This window comes from Sinocyclocheilus rhinocerous, unplaced genomic scaffold, assembly GCF_001515625.1.
Source record: "Sinocyclocheilus rhinocerous isolate Xijiao unplaced genomic scaffold, SAMN03320098_v1.1 scaffold421, whole genome shotgun sequence".
In the NCBI taxonomy this organism is placed as follows: domain Eukaryota; kingdom Metazoa; phylum Chordata; class Actinopteri; order Cypriniformes; family Cyprinidae; genus Sinocyclocheilus; species Sinocyclocheilus rhinocerous.
In genome coordinates this window covers 333,073-355,488 of record NW_015656177.1, presented here as the reverse complement: position 1 = coordinate 355,488, position 22,416 = coordinate 333,073, and the positions used below count along the sequence as shown (strand labels likewise).

Below are 22,416 nucleotides of genomic sequence, written 5' to 3'. Positions count from 1 at the left end.
GTGAGCGCCTTTGGCAAAAGAAACGTCCCAGCAAAGTGACTTGCTCTGAGAATCCTGACAAAAACACGAAGAGCTCCAGCTGCTAATGGTTAGCTGTTTTAACACTAGCTGTTTTAAAGATTTGATTGCTCTTACCGCCAAGTAAAAGTCGCACTGAAGAAATCAAGTGTTACTTAAACTTTTCTTCGAGGTGAGAAAATGGTTCTGAGACATTATAAAGCCCAAATGAACTTCTCTGAAGATCTAAGGCTTATGGTAAACATCTAAAATGGAAGTTTCAAAAAATATTTTGACAGCACTGTGGCCATTATAGAATGTCGGAGTGTCTTAAAAGTGTTGTAAGATTGAAGAATGTCTCGCTGCACTCTGACTCTTGTGGCCTCAGGCAGGATCGGAGGGCAGATCTGCGCATGCTCCTGACACAAACCAGAAGCAGGCAGATGTTCGCTGCATTAGAGGCTGTCAGCCTGTCATTTCACCTGTCCCGCTTGGCACAATGTCACATCTTTTTACATCTGTTCCTGTGGGACGTGCGTCTGTAAAGCCCAGTGCCACATGTAACAGTCAGAAACTCCACAGCCATGCTTTAGTTCTCATGGTGCAGGCCAAACCACTTAGGGTTAATGGATTTTTAGTGACAATTTGAAATATATATATTTTTAATTGTGAAAAAGACAAATAAGTAAATAAAAACGTCACTGATAGCATAAATGTAAAAAATAGAAAAGAAAAATAAATATACTTTATTAAAATATTTGACAAATGAGACTCATAATTTTGCATTTGTTTTCTGCTTTCTGCCTTTTTTTTTTTTTTTAAATGTTTAGCCTACCAGAGAGTGGTGTGGATATTCATTTCTCACGGTAATTCTATGTCACTGTCTCCACCAAGAGGTAGTTTTGCTAACAACAGGATACAGCTGGTCGCATAAGCCAAAACATGTTTCCTGGTTTATAGCAACCAACCTATATGAGAAATAAGATCTTAGTTCATGCATTATAATTGCAAAAGGTAAAGTTTTAGTGTCCAAACTGTACTCAAATTATCCACCCAAAAACATACGATTATATTTATTATTTAAAAAAAAAAAAAATCCTACTTTTACTAAGCAAAAGTAAACTTTAATTATTCCTTACCTGATTGATTAAATCCAGAGTTTGGTGGTTTGTTGCACAGGAACCAGTTGAGAAATAAGATCTTAGTTCATGCATTATAATTGCAAAAGGTAAAGTTTTAGTGTCCAAACTGTACTCAAATTATCCACCCAAAAACATACGATTATATTTATTATTTAAAAAAAAAAAAATCCTACTTTTACTAAGCAAAAGTAAACTTTAATTATTCCTTACCTGATTGATTAAATCCAGAGTTTGGTGGTTTGTTGCACAGGAACCAGTTTCATCACAGCATTATCAAATATGTAAGGCTCTGAAACCAAAATCCGGAAACAGTCAAACAATACATTCAGAAGCAGCCGATTTTATAGTCGTTTTACAATAGTTGCTTGGAACGTTAAAAGTCAGACTACTCTAGTCAAATTGGATATGGATAGTCCTATTGCCAATTAGTAAAAAGCATAAGGCTTTAGGTCAAATAGCGCGTTGTCGTGACTAATGAGAAATTGAAGGCCAATTACACTTTACACTGAAAGGGATTTCATTAAATGCATACATTTGTGGAAGCAGAATTTAATGGGCTTGTTTGTTCAGTAAGAAAGACAAAAAAGGAAATATTTAAGACATGAAGACCTGAGAAATATGTAATTTGATCTTGGAAGATCAAAATTAAATTGAGTTAAATGAATGATTTTTTTTTTTCTTGAAAATGTAGCCTAATTGTGTGCAAGTTTTGAAATTCACTTGTTGCCTACCTGAGTTAAGTGCTTACGTACACAAATAGGCTACTTAAATACTTTAAACTCTTGATTAGATACTATACTGAAATTAAGTCAAAATACACATGGTACACATATGAAATATTTTAATAAATATTTACAACAGGCTTGACAGGCAGAAGATAACTTCTGTAGCAGCAACAAGCCTGCGAGAATCCTCTGATTTTAAAGACTGGAAACAACTCCACCTGCTGGCTACTTTGAATATTTTCCCATGGTCATTATTGATAGCTACCGTTTCCCCACAAAATAATGTTAAGTGGACTGGATAAGCATCCTATTAACAAACATACCCAAACACAAGTCATTAAATGGCTAAAGTGCTCCAGCAGTACTGATAAGACACAACAGTTAACGGTTACCAGAAGAGACAGCAGTCAGTAAAAGATAGCTTTATTTAGTCTAGGACACATCTGTGTTACATCAACTTATTAGTTATAAAATACAAACCATGATTTCAAAATAAAAGCAACACAGCTTTGAAGTTTACTTTGTTTAACGCACGCTTGTCACCTTTAATACTCTCTGATACAAGGACAACAACTGCTAACAAGAATGCGACAAAATATTTTAAACATTTCATTTTTAAGAGTCAGAGGAAATGCAGACACAACAAACGCATGGTAACCACACATGGGGAAAAAAGCAGAAACGGCAAATTAGGACAGCTGGATTAATGCTCCTCATTAAACTAGTCATTATGTTTAACGTCAAACAGCAGCGTAATATTGCACCGTCTGAGATGTTGACCACTTTCTAATACTGCAGGAATCAATAGGCTATACCAGTCCAAATGGATTGCTCGGTTTAGTTTAAAGTGCACCTCAATGGGGTCTAAAAAACCCGTCTAAAGTAAGACTTCACTTCACATGTCTGATTGGTCTCAAGAGCCATCTAAACTGGAACAGAAAGCTAATACTGTGAATGGGTATTCATTATTTAGATTTTGCCCCTTTAAAAGTACACAGATCCTCTGGGTTGCAGATCCTGGGGCCGGAGGAACATGGGTTACGTGTTACAAACACACACACACACACACTGTAAAGGGGACAACTATGTTTGTAGCTTTAAGATATAATATCTACAATTCTCTTACATAATTCACAAAACTTTTTTGTTCACACTTTAGCAAACAATTTGCTTTTTAAGGAACACTTTAGGAATTAGTACACATTCAGTTCAGACGTGAACACACAAAAACAGAACAGGCATGGATCGCTCACCCTTCAGAGAGAATAGGAAGAGAACAAGGGCAAAGACAGAGGAAGAGAAAAGTAAATACATAAAAAGTAGTAGAGAACAGTACAAAGTAGATTGAAAGAGTTAAAAAGGAGAGTAAAAGACTTGTGGACACATAAAACAGGACAACAGGACGTTTGCTTATGTGCTAATGTTATGCCTTTTCTCATCCCGTTCATTATCGATTTATACACCTTCACTGTAGTGAATATGCTCATTTGGTCTTCTAAAATAAAATGTCTGACATCAACCAACAGTCAGGTTTTTGTTTAAAAACAACTGCCCGAATTGATCAGGCATCAGATTCATCACATTCAGAACAAGTACCACTGAAACGTCTCACACACATTTACATTAGCACCCTTGCACACATACGTTCACACACACAATGTACCAGCACTTTTACTTGTCTACCATAAGAAAAATAATATATAATCACATATCTAATTTCTGTTATTCTGTTAACGTGAAAAGAAAAGGTGCGATTTCAAAAACTAGACTATTGTGAGTGTCTTTGACAGCAATAGACAAAATACTGCAAATGTTTTCCTTGTCTATCACAACACTGTCAAATGTTACACAATGCAAGTTGTAAAACAGTTTCTACTTTAGAACTGTATCTACTTTAGTTGTCTCAGTGCTTAAAGCTGTTTATAACAGTTAGTTGTTTTTGTAATCAAACATCCGGCAGCAATTCTTGCCATGTTTAGTAGCATTTTTGTCTTTATTACAAAAATATTTTTTTTTTTTTTTTTGATGAGCATGTCAGCGGACTCATCAGAAGCCTTCATCCAGTCAAGCCAAGGAATGTATGTTAGAAATAAAGTCACTTTTCACCCAAACTGTAGTTCATCATTTAGTAACATTGTTCCAATCCCAGGTGCTGAACTCCATATGCATTACATTGATATGTGGTGTAATCAGTACTTGTCCTCCCATTGAGTAACCGGCTCAGTTAACACTGTAAGGGTGTACTGAACAATATTTTAACAAAGCCTTCTTGAGTTCATTCTGCATTGTTAATGAGCTGAAGACGATCCATGTCACTGGTGAAGACGGAAGATGAGGATATGGTTCCCTTCAACGGAGAAGCACCAGTTATATCCCGTACACTTTAGACTGGATAGGGCTTAGGGGCAGTAACGCTGCTGTCCTGCTGGTGGGCATCACTTGTCAATCAGTTTGAGTGACAGCAGAGAGGGAGATACAGCCCTGAAGATGATGCAGACCAATGTCAGACCCTCTAAAAGTATTTCTGAGATGTGCTAACCTGAGTAAACAAACTTCACACTTTGGTGATTTAGTCATGAACTAGGGGAACGACTAATGAGTCTTCTGTATTCGACATTAGTTGCAGTTTTAGATTTATACTTTTTTTTCTGCTCGAAAGAACATTTCTAGCCTGTGAACTACAAGGAGTTCAACATTAAAGTCCTCTTAAATATTGCAGGAATGCTTTCTACATTGTTGACATGAGTCATTTTATATCGCTGAGGAATTTGCTTTAATTCCTTTTACATCCTTCATTCAGTATGTCTTGATAAGAACATTCATTATTCTGCCCTCAAATAACATCTGGTCAATGCTGTGCTAAAATCAAGCACCCACTTCAAAAAAGGACAAATGCCCCTACTAGCATCTGTTCATCTGAGACACCTATACATCTGTCTTTCTGTCTGTCCAACATTCAACCATTCATTCACCTATGAATAAATGCGCTCTCAATGCGTACGCGTGTCTCTGGGGCTCAGCTGCGACCATTGCCGTGGCTACTGCCCCGTCTGGAGGACAGGCCGTGAGGGGTGTAGTGACCGTCAGAGGTCAAGATCAGGCCGGACGCCTCACAGGCCAATGCCAGCTGCCTCAACGTATCCAAAGCATCTATCTTAGCGCTTCGCAGGAGGTCGCACTGACCCTAAAAAAGAGAGACATGAATCACATGAACCAGGTTTGTTATTATGTTACACATCAGTTATTTCTGGTGCATGAATTTGACTGGCTGTTCCAGACAGGCTCACAGTCTGTGCATTAGTGGTGGGGATTTTTCAGTGACTCTTTATGCAGGTTACATAATTACACCAGTAGGTGGTGACAAGTGACTGTCTTCATGAGTGAATCATTGAATCACTGAATCATTCATTCAAACCGATTTGTTTAAAAGCACTGACTCATTCAGGAATGAAACAAGTGACTGTCTTTGTGAGTCAGTTACTCAATCATTCACTAAACCAATAAACCACCCTATTTCATAAATCTTATTTTCATATATTTTACCATTTTTTTTACCTTAAATTGTATTTAAAATGTTATAACTCAATCTGAATATAAACAGATCCCTGCCCTACATTTCTTCTTTTCCAATAATCTGTTACACTTGGATGTATTTCACAATACAGATAAAAAATAAGATCTGTGGCTACTTTTATGGAGACTTTAAACCTGACAGAACTGCACAGTATTTCATATATAAGTCACAGAAGCAAAAATTAGCCTGTTGGGAAATGGTCATGAACACGAAAATATTTTTAGACAAAAATATTTTATTAGTGGAGCTCAATGGGAAAAACTAATTAATTAAAAGTATGTCCTTTTTTAAAGGATATAGAAGATTTATTGACTAAAGCTCTAAAAATACAGTGACTATTAAAGGCAGAGTAAGTGATTTCTGGTAGCCAATGTTGATATTTGAAATCACCAAACAAACACGCCCCTACCCCAAAAGGGTCTTGCCCCTATTTTGATAGCTCCGCCCTCTGTCGCTCGGCTCGGCTAATGTCCATCCCATGCACTGAAAGCTCTCTCCTCCACATCACGAGTAGACACGCCCCTTATTGCTGATTGGCTACAAGTTTGTTTTGCGATTCGGCCCGAATCAGTTTTCTAAAGTGTTTTTGAAAAATCACATACCCTGCCTTTAATACTAGCCAAACAAGACTTTGAAGAGACTTGGATTTTCATAGCTTTTAATGTCTTTTGTTTGTAGTCCCAGGTGTCCCAAGGTAAATGCTGTTGCATAATCATTTAACCCATAAACTGCGTAAACATCAAATGGAACTGAAACATGTATTTCCAATCAACTAAAAGCACCCAAACCCAGAGAAAGGACCTGCTCATTTCAAAAGTCCACCACACACGCTGTATTTATAAGGTCAAATGACTTACATTTGGAAGATAGAATTTCAAAACAACAGAAGCCCTTCTCCCTTTCGTCTAAAACCAGAGTGAAGACATTTATCCAAAAATTCAAGGCTGTTTGAGGGAGGGAAAGAGAAGGTCACGCTATTTACCTTCAGCACAGTGATGTTCCAAGCAAAACTTTCCACAGCTTTACTCTGTTTACGGCCTTTCAGATTTTCCTTTTCTACCAACCTGGGCAGATCTTCATGAAACACCATTCCTAAGAGGACATATAATAGAAAACAAACACATGCATAACATGTATCATTTTCTTTTCTTTTTTTCTGGCTTGAGATTTTCAAAATGCCATTTATGGTGTAAACATGCTTCTGCAGGAACTGAGCTGCCAAATTATGGTTGATATGTACCCATTCATCCTCTGGTTAGATAATATACTATGAAAAGGTTCCCACGGTGCGAAAGGCCCTAATATTGTGCTTCCTGTGATGAATCTTGGGATGGCCTCTGTAAACTGCCCTTTCATTCCTAATCTGCTGTGTTGTCTGTACTCGCTCGCTCTCATTTCATCAATATATCCTCATAAGGACATAAAAACAGTATTTTGAACTAAGTGTCTCAGATGTTTGTAATTGGGGGCAAATAATATCTGTGAGGCTAGGAACAGAGGGTGAAGATATTCTAGTATGTGTAGAAAGCATTTACTTTCACATAATGTAACTGCTGTCTGCATCTTTCTTCTGATGATTTTTCTTTGTTTTTGTCAGATCCATTTCTTAAGGTTTTACAGTAGTAACAATAACTGTATAACTGCAGTATTTTGGCAGAAACCATGGTTACCATGGTAAAATCGTAACTTGTCTAATAACTTGTCTGAGCTAAAGCAGTTAACTAATTAATCATAATTAACTAACTAATCATAATTTTAAGTAGTTCATCTATAGTCAATCTACTCTTTTGAAAAAGTAGTTACTGTGGCTACAGTACAAGCTACTAAAAGTAGTAACTAAATACAAGCTAATTGAGGGGGGTACTATCTTTTCAAATAAATTATGTATATTATTATTGTTATTTCATATAATTTTTATTTACTAATAGTTTAAATCAAGAAATGTCAATTAGGGTGACAGATCACACTTGAACAGATTAAACACTTTTTTAAAAAACACTTTAATTTATAAAACTGGGTCGCAAAAAGGAAGACAGAAAGCTCCATGCAAGGAATGTGAATGATTTTTTAAAAAGGTGAATCATTTATTTACATAACACCGGAATGAAAAGAGTCACTAAAACGAATCAGACATCCCAAAGCTACATTCTTTGAATACTGCGTCAACTAACTAGGTTATAAAGCTGCACGTCCAATACAATATCACATAACATTGGTGTTGTGGTTTGTCGTGCTACAAAAACAAATACGCTTTAGAAAAAAGCTTGTAGCTTGTTACTGCAAAAGCTACACAAACAGAGCCATCGCTAGTGGGGTGAAAGTTGTGTGACGTTTCTAGGGACCCCCAGCTAGTGGTGGGGGGCCCACTGCGAATTCACTAAGGGAGCCGCCACTCAATAAACAGGACCAGTGAATCCGATACATTAGCATTGGCTCTGCTGTCATACTACTAGAAAATGTAATTATTAGCATCACTAGTTTAAGTAACTCATCAACACTGGATACTGTATAGACTTACATCATTTCAAAACAACTCTGTGAAGGTATTTCAGCACTCTTCAGGATAAAAGGCAATGTTTCAAAGTGTTGATGGGGACTGTGTGTGTTGTGGATGACAGGATCTACTTTGAATGCAAATTTTCACACATCCTCTGGGGCCTGACTGAAACATCATTCGGGTGGAAAGAAAATACAAAGATGATTCATCCTCCACTCACCTTCCTTTTGCACTTGTGCGATTCTCTCATGTACTCCATCTGCATTTTCTATCAGCTGTTTGTTAGCAGAGATCATCTGAAGAAGGATGCAGACAGGTACTATAATATGCTCTGCTCATATATTTTAATACGATTTTTTTTCAGAAAGAAATTAATACTTTCATTCAGCAAGGATGCATTGCATTGACCAAAAGTGACAGTAAAGGCATTTACAATGTTACAAAAGATTGGCATTTCAAATACATGCCGTTCTGTTGAATTTTCCATTCATCAAATAATCTAAAAAAAATATTGCTAAAAAGAATCCGGGAAAAAAAAGCATTGAGTAGCACAACTGTTTTCAACATTGATAATAATAAATGTTTCTTGAGAACCAAATCAGCATATTATAATGATTTCTGAAGGATCATGTGACACTGAAGACTGGAGTAATGGCTGCTGAAAATTCAGCTTTGCCATCACAGGAATAAATTACATTTTAAAATATATTTAACAAGTAAGCAGTTATTTTCAAATGTAATTATACTGTATAATATTATGGTTTTACTGCATTAAAACATAAATGCAGCTTTGATGGGCATAAGAGACTTCTTTCAAAAACATGAAAACATTTAATTAATCCCAAATTATTCAATGGTGTTGTTCACACACACACACACACACACACACACACACACACACACACACAGTTTATGAATATGGCTAAAAACGTGAACCCAAAGGACTAATTTTCTCCAAAAATGACCCTTGAGACCTCACAAGTCTCCTCAAGAATGAGAAACTGCTTCTGATTTTGCATTAAATTCTTCTATGACTTATCCAAGCTAAATTATAGATACATTTTATAGCTCTATACTTTTACTGTATGTAAACTATTGTCTCATTTCTGACAAAAATTCCCAAACATCTGAGAACTCTATTATGAACTATAAAAAAGAGATCTTTAAGCAATAAAATTCTGAGTAGACCCTTGCTGCCCTCTCTCACAGTGAAGATATTTATAAAATGTAGTCCTGCCAGTCAGTGCAGTCTGACTCTCTGGGACTCAAACACACAACAGGACCCAGAGTCAACCCACAGGGAGAGACAGGGAAAGAGGGAACCTACAAAAGGAGAAGAGGAGGATGGTGACTAAAGCCTCAGATGTCTCACTGACTCCGATGTGCCTGTTCTTACTCCCACACACAGAAATGTGGGATGGCTAAAAAGACAAATGCCATTGTAAAGGCAGGTAATGCAGAGGAGAGGATAGCTGACTAATACTAGTAAGATATTAATATTACATATCAATATGATATTGTTTATATTTGCAGCAGCAAATGTTTTAAGAATTGCTTTGTTCACATAAAGAGAAAGGTCTCTCTAGCTTATCATTTAGGAAAAGAAAATCTGTACATTAATGATGCCTCAGAAATTCAGCATAAGCATAAAGTTGGCCTATTATAGTCTATGAAACTGAACCACCAACAACCCGACAGAAAAACACATGGCAATGATGAGTGACATTAAAATGGCCTACATAAATAGGCATCTCTTACCGTGTCATAACCATTTAGCAGTTTACGAGTGGCATCAGTCAAGTTGCCCAAAGGTTCCAGGCATGGGTAACCGTCCTTCAGAGTGAGTGTGGCACTTGGGGGCCCATCTGGACTCTGCAGCCTCGTGGCCAAGCTCTGGATGCACTGCTTCAGTGTGGCCGTCGGGGGGAGCCCACACTGCTCTTTAAAAGCCACTGTGGCACACTAAAGAGAAAACGTTAACACACAGGCACACACTTGGTTAACACAAATACTTCAGTAAGCCCAAGAGACAGAGATAACGGTAAGTAACATCGTTTGGTAAACACAAAAAATGGAATGCTAACAAAGAGAAAAGAAACGTGAAATCTGCACTTTTCCAAAAGATTTTATATTTTTGAAAGACGTCTCTTATGCTCACTTTACTTATTTGATAAAAATACAGTAAAACAAATATTGTGAAATTTTATTACAATTTAGAAAAATGTTCTTCCAATATATTTTAAAATGTAATTTATTCCCAAGATGGAAAAGCTGAATTTTCAGCAGCCATTACTCCAGTTTTCAGTGGCACATGATCCTTCCAATATGCTGATTTAAGGCTCAAGAAATATTTCTTAATTAAGCAGCAACACTGATCATATTTTTGTTGACATATTTTTCAGAATTCTTTAAAAGATAGAAAGTTCAAAAGAACAGCATTTATTTGAAATAGTACTCTTTTGTAACATTACATATTATATACTTTTGATCAATTTTATGTAACCTTGCTAAATTTATTTTCTTTTAATATTCTAAAAAAAAAAAATGGACCCCAAACTTTTGAATAGTACGACCACAACTGCAAGATCTCTAATAGAAGACAAGACAGCTAAGAGTCTGAAAACTTGAAAAATTGTGGCATTTATATTGTTTGACACTGATTGTAATAGGCAAAGCTACTCTCACGAGGCACAGCCAAAATAATGACTTCTTTCCTTTATACAGACAGATAAACCTGTGCAATTTAACTGTTTTCTATGTCTGCACGACTGTCAAAGGCCTCAGCTTAGAGTCTAATCACATTTCAGCTTTTTATCATACATTTCCCTTCATTAAATTGTGGCAGATAGAGAGCTCGTTTCTATTTTCTACCTGACAGAATCACACACCCACAACCGTGATTAACAAAGCCATTTGGAGATGTGTGTGTGTGTTCGGGGGGCTTCATGTGGGTGATTAGCCTGTATATCTGTTTATTTGTATGAGAAAGAAGTCCATATGGTGTGCTGTGAATAAAGTGGACATTGTTGTGGCTCTGATATATTATACAAGAAAAAGGAATGGAAATGAAAGGACAAAGTGTATGTGTGTATGTAAAGTGGCTCCATAAAGTATTTGAACACTGAAGATGTATGAATGTCATTGCATTAAATAAGAAAATATCAAACCAAGCGGCTTTTAAAGAAAGATAAGTATGCCTTTGGGCTAAATATATCACGCAAACAAGTCTGTTATGTTCTGAATAACAAAGCAAGAAATATATACCTGTGGTGTGTGAGGCAACAGATTCATAATTCTACTAAAATGACTAAAGGAACAGATGGTTTTCAGTAATTGCAAAGGTAAGACTAAAGCAATGGTTCAAATAGTTTTTGGGGCCACTGTCTGGTTGTGTGTTTACCTCTGAGATCAGCAGGTTTTGTAAACACAGTAATTATGGATGTGGAGTAACTCCTCTTCCTCAACACACAACACACTGCGGTTGCATCTGATCCTGGCCCTGTCACCTGACCCCACAGATACTCTACCCTCCATCCTTCCTCCCCTTACAGTCACCCATAAATCATACCTTGACTTTCCAGAGTCTGGGTCAGCAGAACTGTGGTGTTGTTGTTTTTTTGTTTGTTTTGTTTATTTATTATTTTGCTTGGTTTAATTTCTTGAGCTTGCTTGAAAATTCAGATCAACACATCGTAATGCTAGAAATGTGTATGTTTACATAATTTAGATAAGTTAAACCCCAGAATAGGCAAGTGAATTGAACTTTGCTTTCGCAATGGATGTCCATACTCCAGAGAGGAGGTGTCTGGTTTTTACATGTTCAGAACTGAGACTTGCAATTTCATGTCAGCTTAAAAGGCTCAGAATTTGTCAGTGACTCTGTATCAAATGTCTGCAACAATTAGTGAGGTCAGAAATCTTCAGGTGAGTGGATTGAGGATGTAAAGCTATTACTTGTGTACACTGTGAGCAAGCAAATGTTTAATGAAAAGAAAACAAATATATTCCTCAACTTAATGTCTCACTATAATATCTGTTTTCAGTGTCTGACATGGCCATGTTATTAGTGAGAGACATTTACAAACAACATCAATTATCTGCACGACCCACTGAACAGCACTAAGAGCACTGACAAAAAGCAACTTAATTATTTTGTTCACTATTTCTAAACCATTACATTTAGACAGCTCTGACTGGGAGAGCCAGCCGTCAATCTGGATGGATCAGTGCTACCCTGTCACTAACGTGGCCTCATCCAATCACAAATATCCATTTAAAAAGAAGCACATTAGTAAACATTTTAAAGCCGCACACATAGAGCATGAAAGAAAGAATATAAAATAAAATATTTAGAAATACAATAAAATATCTGAATATAAACTGTTTAGAAATAAACATAAAATTTAAAATTTAAAATAAAAATAAATAAATACAATTTTAAAAAATTCAATTATTTACTATTTCTTTTTTTAGCCTTTAGATTATAGGTCTCTATTTAGAGCATTGAAAACTTTTGAAAACTTATCCGGATGCTTGTCCCCGGCACAACCCCAAGCTTAAAAGGATAGACGTTAGTCAGGGTAGCTCCATATAAAATCTTTGACAGAATTGAAAACAATGCTGTGACAGATAGAAGTACAATGCGTCCAAAGGGCCGTATTGTTATTTAACAACTTACCAATAGTTCAGCTGATGAAACTTCTTTCTAAAAAACTTTCAGTAGACAAAAACTTTATAAAGTGTGTGCCATTGTAAAACTGTAAGTCTATCCCTCACAGCGTCGGTTTTATCTGCGTTAAATTCAATATGGTGCCTAACCGGATTAAGATCTATAGTTCATTTAAAAAAATAATTTACTCATCCTTATGACTTTACAAACCCATTAGACTTTGGTTAGTCTTCGAAACACAAATTATGACATTTTTAACGAAAAGTAAAAGGTTTCAGTCCCAACACTGAAAGTACAGGTAACCAAAATTTAAGATTTAAACCAAAGATTAAAACCAAAAAGCTCATAAAGGTGTCATTTTGAGCTTCAGTGTTGACCAAATGTGATGTGCTCTATCTATATATGCCGATCATTGTTGAGATGTACATGGAAGTCAATTTTTTTTTTTAAAGATCAAGATTTTCTTGATCACACAGCATAATATGGAAAAACCATGCTGGCTGACCAGCACCAAACCACACTAATCTACATAAACCAACCTGAACCAGAATGCAAATTTCAACTTGTGTAAGCTGGTCTTTTCAGCAGGGTGTTTTAGCTGCCAAGTAGTGAAGAAGTCAAATTGCTAGTATTACTGTTGTCTGAACACGCACCACCTCCCTTACCAGTGCATCCTCTCGCAGGTCTGTAGCTTCTCGCAGAGGTCCGCTGGCTGGGCGGAAAGTGTCATCCAGCACTTTGATTCCCGTGTTACGCAGAGTGACGTACTCTCGTCCACGCCGCACTCCTCTCCTGACGGACAGACCCCATCTCTGGGCCTTTCCCCCACCTCTGCGGTTAGTGATGGCGATGTGTACAAACAGGCTGGCATGGGGCAAAGGGTCTCCAGCAAGGCCCAGCAGGGGCACATTGCGGTAACCAGGCTGTAGACACTCAAAAGCGATGGTGTACTGGCCAATGAAGTCATCACCTATATAATCATCATCCAGAACTACGAAACGCAGCAGGGCTAGTTCAGGCATGTTCACCTGAAAAGAGAAAACAGTAAATGTATTTTTGGCCTCTTCAGGTGTGCAACATTCTACAGATGCAGCTGTAAGGAGAATTAAATATCTAGGGTGTGTAAACAGACACTTGACACATGAGCAGACATTCTGAAATATGAAGCATGCAAAATGTAGTGCAGACCACTGAGCCAACGTGTCACCGTAACACCGCAGAATATGGTAGATAAAAGATAATTTGCATAAACTGCATTTCCACAGTCTCATCTATTTAAATATGGAAATAGTTTGCATGCACACACAATCACCTGAACATCTGGCTATGTAGGACAAACACACACATTAATAAGCAAGGACACAATTCAACAAAATCATACATCTTGCACAACATGAATAACTGAGGGATTGTTACAGGTTGAAACAACTTACAAAGATGACTGTGTAACTATTGTTAGAGGTTCACATAACTAACAAGCACAGTCACATAGTAAAAGATACATTGAAAATAACAGGAAGTATGTATTTCACTGCTTCCTTTGTGTCAGAAAAACAGGAGCAATGGCACCTGAGCTTAATATCACTTAAAATACTCATTTGAACATCTCCAAAAGAAAACATATTGTTATCGAGGTGTATCCATGCATATCACTACATACATATTCATGATATGTAGTGATATGCATGGATATATACACAGCCATGAGCAAGCACCAACACACACAAAGCAAGTGAGACACAAAAGAGTTACGTCACACTGAATATGCAAAAGGAAAAACGGAGAGAAAGTCTGGCAGGAAAACACAAACAACAAAGATAAAACAGACACCCACACAGACGCCCGGACACAGCTTATGCAAGAGAAAATAGTTCAAGACAGGTGTGCAGCATCTCAGAGAACCTGCTTCGGAAATTGCATACATTTGTACACATGGACAAATTTAATGAACTCCACAGACAAAATTGTATATGATATTACCATGATTTTGTACATGTATCATGGTAATACCATGTTAAGGCCATGGCAGCATGTTGTTCTAATAATCTAAGAGTACCACATAAATACTGTAAATACAATAGTACTTAAATAATTACAGTACACACATCTAGGTATATAACAAATACATGTATACCCTACAGAGTCATATAAATACCATTTTATAAAAAAAGATATAAAGCAAATCCAAACGGCTGAATTGCTAGTATTGTTGCAAAAAGCAAGTGTATTAATATATTATCACACAGCTGTAATCTGTTAAATGCGACTATTGAACATTAAGTTATTACATTTTATCAAACATCATGATTTTCTGTAAAGCTGCTTACAATGCAAATTGTGAAAAGTTCTACAAAAATACGTATGATTTGACTTGACATTGAGACAGTTACTTATCTGTTTAGTGAAAAAGGCCACAGGAAAAGATGCAAAAGCATTCTATCAGATCCCACCAGGGGATGTGCATCTGCTCCTGTGTGTGTGTGTGTGTGTGTGTGTGTGTGTGTGTGTGTGTTAGTGGGACTCTGATAGGTGTACCCCTCCCATGACTTATAATTGCATGACGTCCTTGAGCTCCAAGCAACAAGAGTCAAACAAATGCAAACAACAAGAGGCACAATCCCCAAGGACAGAATAAGTGCGTGAGAGATATATTTGTGATTTCACTGGATCCTTCTCAAAACCTCCTCTTCAAATAACCATATGGCACAGTCTTTGGTTTAAATCACAATAGCAGGGATTTAAATTTAAAAGCGCTAAGATAAAGGCTCACCCACAATTTTTATCACTGTCTACTTGCAATACAATATGTGTATGATGAAGAAACCAATCCAAAAGCCACATATCTACCTTTATTCTAAACATGGAAGTACAGTGTCTGGAGATTCATATTGAAAGACTATTGTTGTTTTCTAGCTTTACCAAGGATTTTTAACGTAACCAAAAAGGGACAACAAGCAAAAAGAAGCAGGGAGATGTCATGATGGTACTCACTGTTTTTTAAGAAACTTACAGATAATAGCTCTACTAATGGAATCTGGTTCAATACATGACAATAGTGTGTTTATTGAGTGCTTGAACATTTCTCTGCTTGTTGACAGAAACTAGTATTCTTGACAAAAATATCTTTTTTAACCTTCAAAAATTGCTAGCAAGACAATTTCCTCAAACACACATTAACTCTCCTCAGATGAACGTTGTAAAAATTTACGGATTGGTTTCAGCAGTCTTGCTTCACACCCAGAGAGCTGCATGTTTGTGTCCACTTCGTTTCACTGGAAATCACAGGTAAAACAAACCCTCTCCTGCACCAAGAAACTAACTTAATCTGCATCTCATAATTAAAGCGGTCTAAATTTGGCATGCAATTGTAATTAGGCCCTGCTAAAAGAAAGGTCACATCATTTAAAAAATAAAATGCTGGAAGAAACTGGCACCCACTTACAGAGCAGTGTAATGAGTTATCTAGACTGTAGGTTTGAACTACAATCCAGGGCAAGAGCATTAGTGTTAGCAGGCCATTAAGTTTGGATGTAGATCTTTCCTAATTACAGATCTAAGACGAGTTGTGTTAAGTTGCACACACTTGCGTCATCCGAGTGCATCCATGAGGACAGACTACATCCATTAACCTCATTCTGGTTGTGGATCACAGGTCAGTACTCTATACATTCATGTTATTTATGTATGTGTCATTTCTGTTATAGTTGCCAGCTCAGGTTAATGCAAGAAATGAAAGCAAATGGAGCAACCAATGAGAGCTCACCTTTCATAAACTTGCTGTATTCTATCAGGATACGTTTATGTCTAACTATACAGAGAGAAAATCTGCATGCCTCCAAAAAAGCATTCAAAACTTTCAAAACAAAACTCAGATTCTGTCTAAAATAAGCACTAACAGCAGAATTCGCTTTCAGCCATTTTGTTGTCCTCTGAAATCTGTGAACACTTAGCCCAGGCAGTGCCAATAATATTTTTGTTACAGAAACACAAGCCTGTCAGTGGTGTTGTCACATAACGGTTGCAAAATATAACATGTTAAAGTATGTTAGTTTGTCACCTTGCTAAGGGAGGTCAATGAGTATGTGTGTTAGGATGTATGATAGGCCATAGCTGAGCTCAGTTGGAATTGTGTTAATATTGCATGCAGCAGGTAATCAGTGTGAGACATGGCAAAGTAGCTGCTTCATGGATTGCAGCATTCTGATTAAGACACATGAGAATGGACACTGCCCTCAAGACTGATACACACAAGAGAAGCTTAGAATAACCTTGCACGTCACTGACCACACCACAGAACACAGGGTCAAAAACCCACAGGCAAGGTGTCATGTAAAACATCTAATGTCTCAACGCTTAATCTCAAGTTTTATATCAGCTTTGGGCAGTTATTATTAATTATCTCCAAAATAATGATTTTATATTTGTTGAATAATTATTTACATTGAGCAGACCTAGAAAATGTTTTTCTTTCAGATGTTCTGCCGATCATTCGTTTTCTGTGTGTACATTCATTGTTCATTCATTTTACCATGGTAAAAGGGTAGAGGACAATGGCTACTTCACAACAAGTTCACTGCAACTGCCACTAGGGGGCAAAATACAAAAACCATATGCAAATGTCAAAGATAGTGGAAAGGCCAGCTTTAGTTTCAATAAAGTCTTCCAACATCACATATGAAATAAATTAGATTTATATTCATGATATGGCAGTCTCGCTCTCTCACCTGGAACTCAAACGTCTCATCAAACAGTGGATCATCCTGGTTCTGGGCAGCAGTGCGAGTTCTCTGCTCTGTGCAGTCTGCAGGCACTCCGTGCAGCTCCAGCACCACATATGGGTCGATGACCTCACCTTTGGCACCAGAGCCTTGTGGCTTGGGTAGACTATGGGCACTAATGACCTTCACCCTGAGTGTTTGTGGTGGTACACCAGGCACGCAGCCTTGTGACTGGGCACTAAAGTAGGAAACCTCCTCTCGCATTACTGCTGGACGAAGAACATACCCACACCCACCGTTCTGCATAAAACGGCCACGGGTCAGGTCTAGCATGGCACCTGGCGTCTGCTGGTTGAGTGCCACCAGTTGCACACCTCCTTTCCAGTAGCCTTGTGGGTTTGGGTTGCTAGAGTCTAGTCTTACAGAGCTGGGCCGCACACGAGTTAGACTGCGCTTGGTAAAGTTCACCAGCTCCTCTGGGCTCTCACTGGCCAGCCGTCCTGCCTCTCCTTCCCCAAGAGAGCACAGGGTCCAGTAAGGGGGGTCAAGGGTCATAGGTGTACCTGGTGTAGAAGGAGTGGAGGGGGGAGAATGCTGCTGGGATGGCTGTGTACTCATCCGGTGAGCATAAAAGTTGCGACTTCCAGTGCGAGCCACTGCGATGAGATCGGACAATTCACGTCGCAAGCGGAGGCGCCTTGGCTGTGGGGGTGGGGGAACAACAAGGACTACCCCCAGTTCTTCTTCCCCAGGGATAGTCATCCTTCTTCCAGCCAGAGGACCACCGCCACCAATCTCCTCATCCTCCTCAGATACCTCTCCTTCAGAACCTTCCACTTCTGGGGGCAGCTTCTTTCCGACAAGAAGCACCTTTCCCTTTAGCTGCTCTGGAGAGGGCAAAATGGTTGCACGACCTCCCAGACTGGCAGGAAGAGATTCAGGGGTATAGAGCTTGGGTCCAAAAACCTTTTTTAGGTGTTGTGCAAGAGTACGTTGCTGGGAAGGTGAGCAACGCTGGCATAGATACAGCAGCAGAGGATACTGGGAGGTGAGAAAAGCATACTTGTTGACTACTTCCAGGGCACTACGCAGAGTAATAGAACCATGATGGTGATGGTGGTGATGATGGTGGTGGTGATGATGCTTTCCATCTGTACCATGGTCTACACCCAATAGTGGCTCCCCTTCTGGCCCATCGGTAACCCCTAGCTCCAGACACCGACAGCCAACCTGCAGGGCTCGAATGAGACCCCCAAGATCAGCCCGGCCATGCACTTGGTCATCCAGCAGGTAGGAGCGGTAGGAGGCACTGATGAAATAATGGGAAAGGGGCATCTTCATGTCCTGGCACACATTCTGGTGCTCAGGGTCTAACAACTGGCACTCAGCTGACTGTAGGTAGCGGGTAAATCCATCCAAGCCCAGTAGACCTCGCTCACGCCCAGCTGCAGAGGGCTCAAAGCGGCAAAAAAGCTCCAAGCAGCCCTCAGTGGTGGCCAATGACAGACCTTGCTCAGTTTCCAGGAAAAGACGCAGGTCCTGGGCATCAAGGCACTCTCTGTCTTTAGAGAGTTGCACTAGCAAGAAATAGACATCAGGTCGCGTACACAACTCGCAGTAGGCTTCCTGGAATTCTTCCAGCGTAACATGAGAAGTTAGCTTCTCTTTGCTCCGCTGAATCTCCTTAAAGCGCAATCGCACCTGATAATAAGAAAAAAAGAAAGAGTTGCATTAATGTGTTTTAGTATACATATTTGTATTGTCAGCACTTTTATTGATAACACTTTAAGATAGAAACCCAAACTTTGTTATTTTAATCCCTTAACTGTCCCCCCCCCCCCATTTTTTAAAATAGGCATGCAGGTGCACTATCCAAACTTAAATTGTTGTAATTTATGAACACTTTGGAATACAGACATAAGTATGGTCTCTTTTTAAAGAAGAAAATCAGCAGCAAAATCAATTTTGAAAAAATATTTAAGTATCAAAAAGTTATGGTAGTTTAAATTTAATGTAAAGAAATTGCACTATATTAATTTTATTTTATTTTATATATATAATAAATATTTTACATAACAGGTTTTACTCTAAAGTTGGTATAAAATGAAAGCCTTATGCGCCAAAATATTTTAAAGTACCATTTCCATGGTAACGCAATGTCCGATTTCAAAATGGTTTTCACAGGATGAATCTTGGGCTTCTAAGCTTTCAAATGATATATGATTTATGATGATTACTAAAAGATATGATAGAGAAAAAGGACAACAACAAAAAAGAGTGCCAAGCGTCCGGACGGTGACAGTCAAGGGGTTAAAGTGTGATTATAAGAGGATTAAACCACTTTAATCAACTAAGGCACTTGTTCCTGGGGGAATGCCTTGCTTTGGATATTAAAGTATCTACTAAATGATAAGCAAAAGAACATAAAGACTACTGTCAGGTGACGGAGGGTTATTGATGACCAAGGCCTTGAGAGTTCGGCAGTCTACATTAATTATCATCTGCTTATAATTTAAGCCCGTCTCATCAGTTTTTTAGGTTTTGTTTCTCGAATAAGAAATGCTGGGGTGTAGATTGTCTTCCTTGAAAAGAACTTTGAAACTTAATGGGGACATTAGATGCAAAATTCACTTTTTTTGGTGTTTACATATAAATGTCTTAGCAGTGTGTGGACACAAACACCCTACAATGATAAAAATCCATTCACTCCTATTTTTTAATACCCAAAAACCTAAACAATCTCAATTATCAAGCCGTTTTGATTTTTTTGTGGAAAACGGGCATCCAACGTCCCCTTTAATGAGCAATCACAGTGAAAAAAACTATTGCACAGACCAGAGGCAAATTAAATAAGCAGCTTGCGGCAGATAGTAATTTGAATCTTGAGAGACAAAATGCCACAAGTCATACAAATTCAGGGACAGCAGCTCTACACAGGGCCTAGATGGTGTCCTGCATTTTTCAAGATTAGCATAAAGTGAGTCATGTCTATATAGTCAGCTCCTCAATGCTTGCCCTTTTTGCCTTTACTTGTCTCTCTAGACACATGAAGCAGATGCCTCACACCTGCTGTCACAAAGACTTGGAGACTTGGCCCTGTGGCTTTTCATTCCTCCTCCTATCCCCAGCTGTCCAGTCCACACACAAACACACATGCATGAAACTACTGTCACAGCTGCCAAATTGAAAAACCAACAATTGCTGTGCACCTCAGCAGGGCTGGCTAACAAGTCAAGCTAAGTAATGATACAGAGAGATAAGCTCTGGAACAACAATTATATTGCCTGTTCACATTTCTGGCTGTAGTAGCATGATTCTTATTTTATTTGTCCTACACAAAAACTGTTGCAGTATATGCATTTCTGATTCAGGCATTCAGTACTGTTTGGCTTTTTCTGAACCCATTTGGTCATGAAATGCAAGATTTTGTGGTTTATAAAATTGTAATTGAATTATAAGAGAATGTCTTACCTTTGCTTCCTTAATGCCAGGGCAGAGTTTACAGATGGTGGCCACTGCCGTATCTTCAGACACAATTCCGTGTCCGTCTTCATCAACCAGTGCAAACTCTGCCGCCAACCAGTTCCACCTCATCTTGTTCCCAATACTGCCCTCTCCCACCCCTCCATCCCCTCCACTCCCTCCACCAATGGCACCAGGGTGAGACAACAGGTACCGTAACCCTGTCACCCAGATGTTGGCCACATCGGCAGAGAGTGCAACCAGGTCAAGGGACTGATACTCGTCACCGTGAATGATGGAGAAGGCTGCTTCTTCAGCGAGGTGATCTGATGGGCCATTGTGGAGAAAGGTCTCTGTGCTTTTCCCTGTGCGGACCTCACGGATGGCAGAGATGTCAAGTCGAGCTCGGTCACCATCTTTCTTGGAGGGTTCCCAACGGAGACAGGACAGCTCAGAGTCCAGAGTGTAGAATCTTGAGTAGATGCGCGAGTTGGGTCGCACCTTCTTTAGCTCACAGCCACCCTGCATGAAGGCAAGGCAATCTGCAGCACTGCTCACCTTCTTTTCTGATGGCATACTGCTGAAAGAAACCGTTTTCTTTCTTCCACCACTGACCTTGGCCACTGAAGGGTCCTTGGAAAAAAATGAAGAAAAAATTAAACACTATGTGAACCACAAAGGAAGAAAACTTCTATGTCATTCTACATAGTGCTATTCTAGTAAAGCATCTTAGCAACAAAGAAAGATGGAAATTGTCTCATTCATCACAGAAAGCTCTTTGTGTCTGTAAGTTTAAGTCTAAACACAAGGCATGTTTCAGCCTCAAACAACTTTTTGCACATAACAATGAAGGCACATTTTGGACATTAATGGAGCTTCATGTCATCCAAGCCAAATGAGCTATGGTGCCCTTCCTCTGACCTATTCATAATAAACCAACCACATCCTACATTACATCACAGACCAGCAGCACTGGGCTGTGTATTGCCATTGTCAGAGCTGCTAAAATCCTTCTATTCTTCTATTCTATTTTTAATTCTGTATTTGTAATTTTAAATTATTGATGTCTATTCATGTGACTTAAGTGTATAGTTAATTTTACCTAGAAAAACCTAAAATATTGGGCTTCATAAAGAAAAAATACAGACATTTTGGAAATATTAAAATTTTACCGAATTTCCAAATAAGATGATTTGGTAATATAATATGTTGCTGAAAAAGCTTATGTAGCAATTCAGACATGCACAGTAACATTTTAAAAACAGTCATTTGTTTTCAAGCATTTCACTCCAGAGACTCAGAGTGATGAAATAATGAAATTCATTTTTGAGTAACAGAAAACAGCAAAAGCTAAATGATAGCAGAACTAAGTGTTACCTTACCTGTCCCAAGGTTATTTTCGTAAACGAAAACTAAAACTAAAACGATTGATGAAAAAACAATTTCGTAAACTGAAATAAAATAAAAACGTCAAAATTTTTGAAAAACAGTTATTGAAAAACTAACTGAAATAAAATAATAATTATCAAAAAATAAATAATCGTTTTCGTAGTCATTACGTTCTCACCCCTTGGCGGAAAAATATACGAGCTGTGTGGAGGTTTAGGGAAATAGCCTACCTGTAATGGCGCA

The 22,416-nt window shown here is 38.3% G+C and overlaps 1 protein-coding gene across 4 annotated transcripts in view; it reads right to left on the bottom strand.

Annotated features, from left to right (window-relative positions):
- Positions 1 to 1,364: 1,364 nt before the first annotated feature.
- The window catches only part of LOC107719808 (inactive phospholipase C-like protein 1), a 66,145-nt gene continuing 45,093 nt past the window's right edge, over positions 1,365 to 22,416 (bottom strand). Inside the window, exons 2-9 of one of the 4 annotated variants that reach the window (XM_016527340.1) lie at positions 20,794 to 21,417; positions 17,329 to 19,023; positions 13,270 to 13,632; positions 9,694 to 9,897; positions 8,156 to 8,231; positions 6,421 to 6,530; positions 4,866 to 5,048; positions 1,365 to 1,428 (exon numbers count right to left, since the gene is read on the bottom strand). In XM_016527340.1, the coding sequence (XP_016382826.1) occupies positions 4,881 to 5,048; positions 6,421 to 6,530; positions 8,156 to 8,231; positions 9,694 to 9,897; positions 13,270 to 13,632; positions 17,329 to 19,023; positions 20,794 to 21,417 (3,240 nt within the window). In that variant the 3' untranslated portion in view covers positions 1,365 to 1,428; positions 4,866 to 4,880. Of the gene's footprint in view, positions 1,429 to 2,280; positions 5,049 to 6,420; positions 6,531 to 8,155; positions 8,232 to 9,693; positions 9,898 to 13,269; positions 13,633 to 17,328; positions 19,024 to 20,793; positions 21,418 to 22,416 lie in introns of those variants that run through there. The other 3 variants (XM_016527338.1, XM_016527339.1, XM_016527337.1) reach the window with 3 other exon arrangements.